General features: G+C 39.9%; 2 protein-coding genes across 3 annotated transcripts; one reads left to right on the top strand and one right to left on the bottom strand.

Moving 5' to 3' along the window:
* Positions 1–1,662: 1,662 nt before the first annotated feature.
* On the bottom strand, positions 1,663–5,904 carry zdhhc16a (zDHHC palmitoyltransferase 16a). Of its 2 annotated transcripts, XM_084561297.1 has the most exons (11): positions 5,324–5,904; positions 4,832–5,089; positions 4,031–4,225; positions 3,856–3,944; positions 3,605–3,633; positions 3,359–3,492; positions 3,112–3,195; positions 2,910–2,995; positions 2,678–2,801; positions 2,424–2,494; positions 1,663–2,326 (listed from the first exon to the last, which is right to left on the bottom strand). In XM_084561297.1, the coding sequence occupies exons 1-11, from the start codon at positions 5,378–5,380 to the stop codon at positions 2,224–2,226; spliced, it is 1,230 nt and encodes a 409-aa protein (XP_084417423.1). In that variant the 5' UTR covers positions 5,381–5,904; the 3' UTR covers positions 1,663–2,223. The 2 variants fall into 2 exon arrangements, with proteins under 2 accessions (XP_084417423.1, XP_084417424.1); XM_084561298.1 differs by lacking the exon at positions 3,112–3,195.
* A 12-nt stretch (positions 5,905–5,916) lies between these two features.
* On the top strand, positions 5,917–10,631 carry mettl18 (methyltransferase 18, RPL3 N3-histidine). The gene is made up of 2 exons (XM_084561299.1): positions 5,917–6,524; positions 9,474–10,631. The coding sequence occupies exons 1-2, from the start codon at positions 6,420–6,422 to the stop codon at positions 10,443–10,445; spliced, it is 1,077 nt and encodes a 358-aa protein (XP_084417425.1). The 5' UTR covers positions 5,917–6,419; the 3' UTR covers positions 10,446–10,631.
* The last annotated feature ends 3,866 nt before the right edge of the window (positions 10,632–14,497 follow it).

Below are 14,497 nucleotides of genomic sequence, written 5' to 3'. Positions count from 1 at the left end.
CCCAGTCCGCACGCATGCGCGGCTTGGACAAATTTGCGTCAGACTCAGACCGGAAACAGACACAACTCTTTCACAACGGTGGAGATTTAAACATTGATTTAACAAACATACAATTCTAAGTTAAGTTTAAGTTTGTATTAAACGTTGAAAAAAAAAAAAAAACAACAGTAAAAGTAATGTTATTGTGCCACATACTTTGTATTACTTAGTCTGCGTTTTATTCTGAAGTTTAGAGCAGAAATTATATTTCTTTTTTGTTGTAATACTATAGGTGGCTGATGAGGAATGTAGAAATATATAAACTAATAAACACATAAAGACCTGTGTCACCACTGCGTGCTACTGTCCACTACAAATGTGCTATTTAAAGGTGTTTACTTTGCCAATAATCTAAATTTAATCAAGCATCAAGTATAAATTTATATCGGATTACATTGTATCTGTGTCTGGGAACATCGTAATCCTGCCCAATTTAATCTTGGCACATAAATTCACCAGACACTGTATACCTTATCCACTGATTAATCTAAAGTGTACAGAGGTAAAGGTAAAAATAGACACACCTTAAAAAATAAATAACATGCACTGCCTGATAAGAAGCAAAGAAGCAACAGCAGGCCCTGGCTGTACTGAAACTAATTTTACAAATTCATTACATACAAATCCTAAAGAGTGGGGGAATATGTAAAGCCAAGCCTCCAACTTTGTGGAAGTTGATGTCAGAAAATCATACAGATAAAAACTGATGTGCTTGTCTTTATCCTTATCTTAGCCTTCGTGGAAACGCTGTTCACGTGTATGTTGTTGTTACTATCTAGAAACAAGTGCACATAGTAAGCGAATTTATTTGTACCAGTAATGCTTACTCTACCATAGGACCATTAGGGATCTACAGGCCAAGAATCCCCACTTAGTCATGTTTTGCAGTTGGAACAGAAACAGAAAATCAAAACAGAGGAGTGTACACACACAGGAAAGAAATATTATAACTGATGACGACCAGTTACCCTGATGCTCCAAACATACAACTTCTAACCAGACCTGACATGTCAAACACTGACATCTGCTGGGAGATTAAATACTGACATGTGCGTGCGTGTAGATAGTTTCAGAGAGGGCGGGTGTGATGAGAGGTGGCAGGAAGGTTAGAATCAGTCTGAAATCTGCTCTCTTTTAATCCCTCCTCTCTTTATCTGACAACCTCTTTCTTTAGCGTTCCTCTTGTAAACGAAAGCACCAATTGTTGAACTGGCATATCTTCAAACACAGTAAGAAAACATTAAATACATATCTTGTTACTCACTGAATGTTCTGCAGCAGTGAGTCACAAACATTTCTCCCAGATATATTATTCCAGAGAAAAACTTTCCATCTTGGAGCCGCTCAACTGTAGTGCCTGCCTATTTGTGACGTAATACACTGAAATGAATCTGCAGATCAAATCTGGCATGCAACGCAGTTAATCCCCCCCACCGCCACCCCCACCCCCATCCTCTAGTCGCATGTCTCTGTGTCTGACAGCGTAATACTGTGACGTAACCCAGGAGCTGGGGTTTGTCTGCTCAGTATGTTGTAAAGTGATCCAATAGAAAATGTAATAATAATAAAGAAATACCACCTTAGTTTGTAAAAAATCTGTTTTTTCTATTTAACAGTGATCACGCCCCATAGTAGAAACTGACAGTGTAGAATTATTATATTAAAGCAAGTTATAAAGATTTATTAAATTAAACAGGTACAAAATACAGTTTACATAACATACTATCATGGTACCATGGATTTCCTTCAGTGTTCTAATTAAATGATAATATTGGACTGGAGTGTTCAAATGTGGGGTAGGGAGGTGGAGGCATCGACACGAAACATTATGCCTCCAAATTTAGTGTTCTTCTTTTTAGAATTTTTGGGATAAAAACAGGTTGAGATATTCTGCCTTAAAAATAGCAAATAGTTCAGTCAGTATATTTGGTTTATAAAAAAATATCAAACCCATGATAGCACAAAGCTCAGAGTCAAGTACAACCAGACTGTAAAGATAAGTAAAACCCAGTCAAGAACAAACCATTCATGACAAACTGCTGAAAAATGTAGACCGGAGAACATGTTTCTGAGGTATTGGAGGTTGGCGTGACCCCTTGCCTTCAGTTACATGGAGCCGCTAAGAAAGACTCCTGTAAGCCAACCCAATCAATTAGGCTACAAAATATACCTATGCAGAGTTTATCATACTGGTATCAAGTCCTTTTTTTCTGGGAAGATGTCCCAGGTCAAACCATCACCATGCGGGGCGTGTCCGGAGGGAAGGAGAACACGTGTCACCCAGTGACTAAAGACAAAGGACAATACAGAGATTACAGGATGAACAAGGCACCGTTGGTCATAGAAGATATAATATAACTGAACAGAAAATCAGAGAGACACACCTTCTCTTCTCCACACCCAGGAAGACTTTCCAGTTATTCAGCCTGCCATAATGAAAAGGATTTCTGTATACCTGGCAGAAGAGTCAAAGAGAAAAATCAATTGAAAACCTATTAAGTTCACCGCCGCCATTTAAACCAGAAGACAAAATTTTATTGTTAAGATGTTATTGAGAATTTGCGGTTAATAAATATAAAAAAATAATACCTGAACATGACATGGATTATTTTAACATTTAATTAATCTAAATGCTCACCCTTCCACGTTTGGCCAGTCGCTTAGTTTCTTTGCCATTGATATGTTTTTCGATGCTGGTCTCCCCTCTGGATATGAGAACCGCATGCCAAATGGTTAAAGCACCCAGGGCCACTCCCACTGTGCTAAAGGAACAAAGCATATTTCATTTCATTCACTAAAATCTACTCTGAATTAGTTTGCAGAATGGTACCATTATGTGGCATATGGTAACATGAAAATGCATGTTTTACCTGGTGAGCACCCACATGTAGATGACGCTCTTATGAATCACCTTTTCCTTAAAGGTGTATGGAGGTGCAGAGGTCTGATAGTTGGTCTTGATAAAATTATAAAAAAAAAAAAAAAGAAAGGAGCACATATTACATAACAGCAGACAGAAAAAACAAATACGCTTAATTATGTTACTGTCTGTTTTCTGAGTTGGGATTATACCTGGCCAGGAGGGAGAAGCCCTATAAGAAGTCCCATCCCTGTCACTGGTATCCCTGGCTTTTCCACATCCAAATGCTTAAAGCGCTAATGGAACAGCCCGAATGCACAAAGCCCAGGTGTTAGAGACAGAAACAAGGCAGAGTCAGCCAGGAAACGTTAAGCCCCACAGACAGCAGACACAAAGGAAATCCTAACAAGGACAAAACCCCAAGCAAACCCACAGGCAACAGTGGTCCAATTATCTCACCTCGAGAGCATTGTATGCATCGAGGAACAGGTTTCTGCCACTGATGCTGCAGTAAACACAGCCCAAGGTCATGAAGAGACAGAAGGAGAAGAAGTAACGGTGGTTAAAATGGCCCACACAGTTATTCAACCAGGCTGACGCGCTGAAATTAAGGAAAGACGCCTTCATCTCTTTGTAGTCTGCAGAGTATTTGTATTTTGTGAAACCGCTAATAAAACAATTGGATGGAATAAGCATAAAGGATACGACAATGATGGTCCATTTTCAGAATGCACCTGTAAAGTATAAAAAAAGAATAGTCTTATTGTTAGAATTAATATTTCACTTATTAAGTGTTAGTTGTTAGTGATTTGTACGAGCATATATGAATATCTTTAAGAAACACTTGCATAACTTTGGTGGTCAAAACTTACAAATGGTCCAAATTAGAATAATAACTGTTCCTCATAATAAAAATCAATTAAAGAAATTAACCGGTGAGAAGAAAACTGACTCACCTGTTACAGATACCACAGTGGTGTGTTCTTGCTGGCTTTGGCATGATGCACTTTTTGCAGACTGCCACAAATGGCCTGTCATTTTTTTCCTGAAAAACGTGCAAGGAAAACACTTTTACATTAATAAATAGAAAGCAAGACCGTTTGCGGGTCGGCAGCGGGGTTGAAACCTTACCGTCGGGGGATATCCTGGTGAGGTCTTTGCAGCTTTGTAGTAATGGAAAGCGATCATGACGAGGTTCCAGTGTCCGTAACAAATATGCCAAGCGATCCATGGCGGGGAGTAGGTGTTGAGGACCAGGGGCAGCAGCACCACATAGGCTATCACCAAGATGGAGCTGGTCAGTATCACCACCAGACAAACGAACACCTTGCAGAAAACAAAAATGGCAATGAAAACAAGGTGGAAAATAACTGCAGGCATGTATTTCTTGAATATATTATCAGATCTCCATCTAAATCACCAGTCGATTGTCGGCACAGAAGAATTGTAAGCCGGTATGTTAACACCTGCTTGGGTAATATCACAACTGTCGACACACGGGATTAAAGCTCTTAAAAAGTTGAATGGACTGAAAAAAAGGAATTATATGACCTCGAGAAACACTGTCTAAATGCTTAACAATTTAATACTCTTCAGCCCTAAAGTAACTATCACAATCAGGCATCACTGCATGACTGAAGTTTGACAAAGATCATTGACGCCACAAAGCCCCTGTTGAGGAAACAGTTTAGACTAAGGTTAACTTCTTGTTGACTTGTTGTGCAAGTCTGATCCGCAACTGATCTGCAACTACCACAAACGCTAAACAATTACCCTGAAGGATTAATAAAGTATTCTGATTCTGATGTTTGTTTGAGGTTACCGCTGCCAGCTGGGGGGTCCTGCTAGATAATACGCTATCGATGTGCACATGTTTGCTAGTTGACATAGAAAAAAGCCACTGTAACTAATTAAATGGTCACACAAACTCACCAAGCCAAACCAGCGGGTGACATAATCCACGGTCCAAAAAACTGGTTCAAAGACCGAGTCAAAAACCACATCAGAGTCTGTGAGGGAGTTAAAGTAAAGCGACTGCACCAGGAGTCTCATGTAAGCCCCTATTTCCCTGATCCACAAGGGCAGCCGGTTCTTTCCTCGCTTGCTACACGGCCGTACCCGCACGCAGCGCAGCAGGTGGAGCACAGAGCTGGGACAGCACCGCATCCTGCATTTGTAATATGCATGCACCTGTGAAGAAAGAAAGAACAAAAACAAAGGGTTGACTCCACAAGCAATCCAGTGTTACGCTGATTAGTTTCTCAGTTTGTCATTTATCTTCTGGTCAATAAAACGAATGCAGAAATTAAAAACTACACTCAACTGGCTTCTACACGAGGAAAATATAAAGGCAGCAAACACATCCTCACAAATGAAAGACTTGAAAAAAGTCTTGGCACCTCTAGTGTATAATTTTAAACTTACCAAAACCTTGGATGTCTGTCTCTTTTGGAAGTAATGCTGTTTAAAAAAACTGGTCATGTCAGCCTGAGCCACCTAAACTTCTTCAAGTACGGCTGTAATTTAAAGCCGAACACGATGCAGCAGTAACCGCAGGTGTGTGCAGCAGAAATGTAGAGGCAATCAAACGAACATCTGACAAAGGACATAGACATACGCACAGTCCTGCTATGCAGCATTCCGGGCAGGGTGGAGTCTGGGTGGAGGTGTTTGCAGCTGCATGAGGTGAGAGGGACAGTGGTCCCAGTCTGGAGAGTTTGTCCGCAGCAGCATTCAGCTTCATTATCCGGCAGTGACATTAAAAACCGATGCCAGGAAATGAACTACAGCTGACGCCTCGTGAAAGCACTGACAGTTCATTTGTCCATAATACACATTGCTGGAAGCAGTGCCACTGAGTCATAACGCTGCCAATTTGCCAAATCCCTTTTGTTTGGGTATCGCACGCTGTTTTTTTTTCAGTCAAATAACCGACGCTGTTTGCTGCGGCTCATACTCTCTGCTAGTCTCTCTATATGTATATATATATTTTTTGATTTACTGGGGAATACTCACGGTTCTATGAGGGCAATAAAACCGCCGAGACAACCCGACCGGTCGACATTTTCAAGAGGAGGACAAAAACAGGATTATTGCCATGTATTTGCGGAGAGGAGCAGGATCAGGGACCTGTGACAGTTAACAGATCCAAAACCTGACTCGGAGCTCGTGCGCATGCGTAACAAAACAACAACCGACGAAGGGCATTATGGTAGTCTGAGTCCGGAATTGAATACAAAAATTCCTTCCCAAAAGATATTATTATATGTGACAAATTTTTCTGTGTTACATGTCTCTAAAACTAGTAACGACCCGACTACACCAACAACTGAAATGTAAACACGGGTCGACGGGTCGAGGTTTATCATAATTGTGGGAACTGTAGTTCTTTAAACACTGTAGCTGTGCTAAGCTACACATCCACGCGAGTTTGCCATGTGGTGTGTCGTGGATCCTGTGGGAAACGGATGATAGCAACTTTTATGCCTCATGCTAGCGGTTTTGGTTGTTGTCAGTCATCATGTCGTTTTGTTTTAACTTCGACCTCCCAGCACAAACAACAAGCCCGGACGACGCAGACGGAAATGAATTGCAAAACGGAAAGAAAGACAACACTGCTAGATCTGTGAGTAGCGTTAGCTCAGAAATAAAGCAGTACTCAAAGCTGCCAGTGCCAGGTAACAACTCAGGACAGATTCCTTCTGCTTGTTTGAACAAGAGCATTGCATTCCTGTCCATTATAAAACTAAGGATCCAAATACCGCAGATATGTCAGAACTTAATCGAAACAAAGAGTGAAGAATAATAAAATAATGCGTTGACGGCACATGGCAGTGCATTAATCAGCTTGGAAGTAGTCCATAAATAAATATATTTTACCATGAAGTCTTCCAGCCTCGTTTCTTATTTACTTTACCTTCAAACAGTTATTACCCAAGTCTATAACTAGTTTATATATAGTGCTGCCTGGTGCGTACAGTTAAAACATTTAAAGAAGAGGAAATATAATTTCTAAACTATTTTAATGAAACAGTTTTAGGATGGTTTCCGCTTTTTCAGTTTACACAATTAAATGTAGTATTTATACTTAAACATTGTGACTAATTTATCTTCTTAAGTATTTAATTTTTCAGACTAAAACTGTCAATAAATTAAAGGTTGGAATAGCATTAATATTAATATTTCCACTGACTCCACAGTTCATTAGATACACTGGTGAAAACGTGCAATATATTCTAATGTATTAGAATACGTGACTGTTGTAATGTTCGGTTTATGTTGAAACAGTGTAAGAAAGGCGGTAAATCAACTGTCTGATCAGTTTAGTGGACGTAGTTTGTAATACTGAATTGTATAAACTGAATTGAATTAAACACAAAGGTTATTTAACCCCTTGGGGTTGCCTAACTATTAGAAACATGTGTTGGTACATCGCAATACAGTTCATTATTATTATTTTAAACAAATGCTGAATACCATAACTTTCGTGAAGCTTTGGTGAAAGACTGTTAGATTAGAATGAATTTGTTTTCACTAGTCTATCTAATTAACTGGTAAGTGCGTGTACGTAGCTATAAAGCTCTTATAATAGATACAGGGAAAGTAAAAATAGAATTCCTTCTCACTGATGCACACGTCTTTTTTATTTGTTAAATGAATCATTTCCACTGTATGAACCATTCTATCATGCCTGATAAACCACAAGAAGTCTTTTGATAGGCGTGCGTTCAGTAGAGAGCGTAGGTTTATAATATCCTTGTTTATGAGCTCTGGCGTCACAGAATGGAAGGCCTGTGTTTGAAAAGTCATAGTGGAAAAAGTACCACTTCATTCTGATAGTAAACTGTGTGAATTGTCATTGTTATGTCTGGCACTAAGGTTTTGAGGTATTCAATAACCTCGCCACACCTCCAGCTATAATGTTGAGCTCATGTGGGTGACAACGTGAGCAACTTCACCAACCCCTCCACGCATGACATTTCCAGTGGGTTAGTCACACAGTGAATCACATGGCTGATTTGTAATAATCTCATATTTATCTACGTCAACCAGTATTTCAGTCAGTGTTCATAGAAAAAATGCATTAAGTTACTTATCCATTATTTTTTTGTGAATAATGGTAATGAATATCAAAACACGCCGATATACAGTAAATCAAGCATTTGGGCCCTACGCGTATACCCACGCCTACTAATCATATTCTCCAGACGTAAGGGAACATTATTGTTTGCTACAAACCGCAGCAAAAGTCATATCATCATTTTTATATTATTTTCAGTGGAAAAGAAACTCCAAAACTACCATTCACACTAAAATTATGACTCATATCGCAATTGCAATATGTGTTAAATTAATCCCAGTATGATTTGACGTAATCCACTTTAGTAGGTGGCTTGGAGTGCTGAAAAACAATTAACATGAATTCAAACACAGATTTTATTTATTTTATTCATGTTAAAGGTGTTTTCACGGATCGTACAGAGACATGTTAATAAAAAGCTATCATCCTTTATAACCCATTTTCAAGCCTTTGTTTTTCAACGTCACTTCCAGAGCTGTGTAACTGCAGGAGTCTGTTAATACAATACACATGCTCATACAGAAGTTAGACTTCATTATATTGCAGTACTGTAAGTGATATATCACAATTTTCTACATGTAAGTTAAGTAAATTTGCCTTAGCATAAAGAATACACCACTATACACGTACAATCTGTTTATCTTGTTAATCTTGTTTATGCAATAAGAACTGTGGGATCTGCATTTGCCTTTCTGGCAGTCCCAGTAATATCCCAAATTGTAGCACTACATTTATTAAAAGGAATAAGGAATTAACATTTGCCTATGTCAGTAAAAATAAATAAATGAAAGAGCTTGCAGGATTCTTTGCACGTAAACAATTAATTTAAAACCAACAGTGGTTTTTTTTTCAGCTGTATAAGTTGTGTCACTACTGATAGCCTACTATAACAGTAGTTGTACTGGTTTGTAAGATTTACCAATAAATTATGAATATAAAGTAAACTACTTGAACAATCCACAAGTTACTTAGACTCAGACAGACTTTATTCATCCAAAAGGGAAATTGATTGGTCACGGTAGCTCAGTTACACGTAAAAAAAAACACAAGTAAAAATAGAATAAGTAAAAATCTAGTAAAATAAAATAAAATAGTATAAGCAAAAACATACAAATGTACAAGAAATAGAGACAGAAGTAAATGTGTTATATAAATGGGAAGGATTAATAAGGTGCAATAATGACATTAATAACATCTGTTATCTGTTACAGGAAGTTGTTGTACAGCTGGAAGTGTTTGTGTAAAGTCCTGTGAAAACCCAAATGTGTCGTGATCATTTAACTTTCAAAATGCTACAAGTAATTTCCTCGTGCTCATTTTATTACAGATTTTAACTGTACTGCCAAATTTTCCTCAATCCGTAATCAACCTGAAACACATGTAGGTCGTATCCTGCCCAGTCATAAAGAACATTCACATTGAGCTAGCGGACTCATATGTAGCTGAAGGAGCGCTTTCATTCTGTAACCATGTATACTGCTCTGTGTTTCGCAGATTGATGATAATACCAAGCCGGCAGAGCCGGTAAAAGAAGCAAAAAAGCACCATCCACCATCCAGCCCACAGTCTCATGTTATGGATGCTGTCTTTGAAACGGTTGCCATTGGAACTCTTCCTCCTCTGCGCTTCCTCAACGAGACCGTTTTTGAGAAGACGGCCTCGGACAGAGAGGACGGCGAGAAAATTCTTTTGCGCACGGCGGAGCAGAGGTCTGACCTCATCTCTGGCGTGTACGAGGGAGGACTGAAGGTGTGGGAGTGCACTTACGACCTGCTGGAGCTGATTGAGAAAGACGGAGAGACCTTTGGAGGGAAGTCAGTTTTGGATTTGGGTTGCGGTGCGGGGCTGTTGGGAATTTTGGCCCTGAAGAGGGGAGCCAGGCAGGTCCACTTCCAAGATTATAACAGCACAGTCATTGAACAGCTCACCGTGCCAAATGTAATGCTAAACTGCCAAGAGGATGATGAAGTAGACAGTGAAGATGACCAAGAAGGGAGGGGGAAGGAAAAAACACAGGAGCAAGAAGTTTCTAGAAGAAAGAAGGTGAAAGGGAAAGAGGAGGTAGAGGAGAGGAACCCACCTTCTAAGAAAAGAGCTGTAGACACATCCCAGCAACCATTACTAACCAGGTGTCATTTCTACTCTGGTGACTGGAGCACATTTCTCGCGTTGGTTCTAAAGACGGAACCACCACCCAAATACGATGTTATATTCACATCAGAGACTATCTACAACACCGCGTACTACCCGGTGCTGCACGAAACCCTCCACAAGCTGCTGGCACCAGATGGACTGGTCTACCTCGCTACCAAGTCCCACTACTTTGGCGTGGGCGGCGGACTACATCTGTTTGAGATGTTTGTGGAGCAGAAGGGTGTTTTCTCTTTGGATCACCTGTGGGACGGGGATGAAGGACTTCAGAGACATGTAGTAGTTCTGCGTCTCAAGAAGTCAAAACACACTTGAAGAAGGACTGTCAGGGACACACGTGATGTGTTAAAAAGTGACTGGTTGATGGATTTAGTTGAAATAAAAATGTTTTTGTGTGATTCTGTATGTTAAAGCAATACGGGTTAAACATGGAAATGTGCTAAAACAATGAAAGCTGTAATAAATAAAAGAAAAAGCTGCCTCATGTCCTCTTTGCGCTTTGGTTACCTACACCCTTTTTGACTTCCTATATAGTAATTTGAATATGTCTGCCAGTAACCAAAGTGGAGTTGAAAGAGGCTGTTACAGGTCTTTAGATGCATGTGGAGGAAAGAAAGGAAATGGGCTCAGTGACCTTTGCGAGTGATTTCCCCAGTGTTCAAACACCAGCATGAAAGCCAGGCTTGTTTCTGAAGTCCAGCGCAAAATGTCAATTGCAACTTATCCCACCAGCCCAAGGATGTAGTTTGAAAGTGGATTCTAGAGTCACTGCACATCAGTGGTGGGACTCTTTGGGGTCTCTGTACCACGTACTGTGCCGGTTTCATTTCACTAAAATTCACGAGAATCTGGGCGTGCTCCGTTGCAAAACAAAAAAGTCACGGCATATTTTATGACTGTATACATCCTGGAAACATCCACATATATGTGTCCAAGTACAACAAGGGAACTATGCAAAATTTTTCCCAACACAATGTGGAATCCCCTTTTCATCCAGATCAAGGAAATCCTTTGAATTAAACTACCAGGGCTTTTTCGGAGGAAGTATGCGTCCAGTCTGGACTAGTTTCTCGTATCTGAAAAAAAAAAAAAGAGGATGAGGAAATCAGAGGGTTTTTACAAGGTCATGGAACAATGAAACTGTCTGTGGCTTGTTTAAAAACTGGTTTCACCCTCACTCCTGTCCATCTGATTGAGCACAATCAGAGTCACGTCCCTGTCGTGTTTGATTATGGCCAGTGAGCAAACAGAGTCATATTAGAAAGGCTGTGTTTTTGAATGCACCACTATCAGACCTCGCCTGAATGACTCCAGCTAACATTCACATGAAGCGGTCTCCTCCTTAACATGCCCATGACGCAAGTGCTATACGCTGCCCTGCTGATAAACAATTTTTCTAGGAAACATAATGTCACCAGCTCAAACATGACGGGGCATTTCAACGCCCACAAGCGTGTGGACAGAATTTCCAGTTGCTAACTATGTCAATATACTGTACTGTTAAATACTGTTTCACTCATTCGGGTACGAAATACACCAAACATGGTTTCTGTTTGCATATACTTGGCCGGCAAACTTCCAATGTGTCCGCTTCGTCATCGTCTCTCATCTCGACAGCTGTTCGTGGCCTGTGGGGGAATTCCTGGTTCCTCGAGTAGACACAGCCTTTCCCCTGCTTACTTTATGGGAACAGGGGGCAGGGCAAGTCAGATGGTTTTCCTCAGAAACTATTATGTGTTGATTCACTGTGAGGGGGCGTGCTGTTCACTCCCACTGCTTCCTTCTTACTGGGAAGTGACTGTCAGGCTTACCGTACAGAGGGAGTGTATGAAAAACAGAGAGGAGGGAGGCTGATGGGTGATGTGAAAGGTAGTCATATTTAAGGTTCTGCGCTCTGAATGTCAGACCGTATGCTGCATCCTTCCTCGGGACATGGAGAGAGAGCACACAGGTGAACTGGGGAAGGATGTACGTTCATTCAGTGTGGAAAGGCTTCCTGCTTATTTAACCCTGAAACACCTCTCGTTCGACTGCTGAAGCGTGTTTAAAGATTGACTCTACACGGACACAGTCCTGGGAGGTCCTCTATGAGGAGGTTTACTTTTGATATATCCAGGATCTGGAGAGGAAATTTTCAGTGGAAGACTAAGGTATGTATATCAATAGAAACTCGAGAAAAGCTAGTCTCTTTTTAATATATGTATATTTTTTAAAAAACAAAAGCTTTATTTAAACTGTCAGATGTGACTAAACACAACTACAAGCTACAAATATTGTTTTACGTATTTACATATCTACATGACAGTAGGCAGATGATAGTGCATACCAAGAAATACTAACTTCCACATTTTCTGAACACAAGCTGATGAACAGCCTGTCACCGCTGTGTTCGCCAATCTGATCTCTGAGTGAGGGCTTTATTTCACACTTGAAGCCCTCTCTCGGGATTTCATTTCTGGTAATAGGCCGTAGAACCGGTTGTTTCCCAGTCCAACTGCCAGAAAGATATGAGTTTCCTGAACATGCTCAGGTGTGGCCCGCCTGAAAGGTCATTGCGTTGTATTGTACCCTAAAAGAATGTTCACTCATAATGAATAAACCGCAGCGACTGAGATAACGCAGAGGAATTACCTCACTGCTGTCACCGTCAGTACCGACTCAGGGCCTTGGATAAGGTGTTTTTTTTGGTTGTTTTTTTTTAAATGAAGGAAGAGAACGTGCAATACAGCGCAGGTTGGTTAATATCAAACTTACTTTTAGGGTTCAAAGATACATCGACCAACTGTGTGTTGCTAATCACACCGTCCCAAAGTTCTTTTCCTGGGAGTGTGCAGCCATAACCGGTGAGTCATTTCATGCCTTGACCAGAGCACTATCACCATGATCTGATTCAGCTTACATCAGCCCAGTGGACTGACTTTTACTTTCAGTGGTCGTAAGGCTTTACCATTAAATATGTGTAAATATTTTGTGTTTGGATCCTTCGGACGAACGTTAAACTCTTCATAACCTCTGTCTAACCACAGGATCGGATCTGGTCAATTATAGCTGCATTTTAGAGGTTTGTTTCCCACTTTTCTTTTGAAATTACATAAACCGCCTCTTACGATGTTTTACTCGAACTGTTGCCTTGTGTTAAATGCGAATAGAAACTATGATGTTTCGCTGTACATAAGACAATTTAGTCACCACTGTGATAGCCTCTTGCTTAATCTTACAATGGAAGAAGTACGTTGTCATCTCATCATCAGTCTGGTTTTCTTGAGAAATGGGTGACTAATCAGCAACATGCTGCTCAACTATCTTGACCCCGCTTGAACTTATTTTTTAATAGTTAACGTCTATTATTTTACCGATTTGAGGAGACTTTTTTCATGAATCTATAGGCAGTGATCTGAGCTTTAAAGACCCATTAGTGACAAAAGCAGGACTTGTGTAAAACGATTCAGCCATTTCAAGGATCAAGCGACTTCCGAAAACCAGATACTGACAAGTGCTCTACTATGAGAACTGAATTCCATAGATGGTGGCATCTTCAGGTGTCATCTATGGGCTCAGTTCTTTTGGCATGGTACTAGTTTCTCGACCGTCTTGGAGCAAGAACACGAAATAATTAATACTAAGTTGTCCCACTGTACGTTACTTTTGTTTGAATGTCTGTATGTACTGTGTGTTTTTGATGGCTTTATTGTTTAAATAAAAATAAATAAAACAGAATTATTTTTCTCTGGAATCCATTGATTATTTGATTTAAAATGATGACTAATTTTACATAAGTCGCAATAAAGGAAAGAAAAAAAAAGAAGAAAAAAAAAGGGCGGGCGGCCATGCTGTGCTTAACCTACAAATGGCGGCCTCTTCATCCTTATCTCAACCCGCGATTTACGGTCTTTAATAGCTTAATAATAGGATTTGATTTCTCAATTTGAATACCGTCTGAATCTGATCAAATTTACAAATGTAAACCCAGTAAGATCACAGACAAACTATTATCTCTTTCTGATTTTAAATGTTTTGATTTTATTTCTTTTTACACATGGACAATGTAAAGTTTGTAAGTCAGTGTTGCCTTGCGAGCATAAATTAATTAAAACTGAGAGAGAGACAGAGAGGGAACAACTGAATCCATCAGCTTATACAACTGAGGGGCAGCCAGTACAGGTAAATCAGACAGGACAGCCTAATATACGGCCTGAACATGAAGCTGAGAAGACGCCACGACCTATTAAAGTATTATATACAAAACAGCTTATTATAAAGAGATTTTTGAGAGAGTAATGCTTAATCATATATATTAATTCAAGTAAAAGAAAAGAATGTAGCAGGATGTCAGGTGACAAAGGAACAATTGAGAAACATATGCAATC

The sequence above is a fragment of the Chelon labrosus genome (assembly GCF_963514085.1).
Source record: "Chelon labrosus genome assembly, chromosome: 15".
Classification (NCBI taxonomy): Eukaryota; Metazoa; Chordata; class Actinopteri; order Mugiliformes; family Mugilidae; genus Chelon; species Chelon labrosus.
The sequence above is the reverse complement of the archived record's forward strand: the minus strand, read 5'-3'. Positions and strand labels throughout refer to the sequence as shown.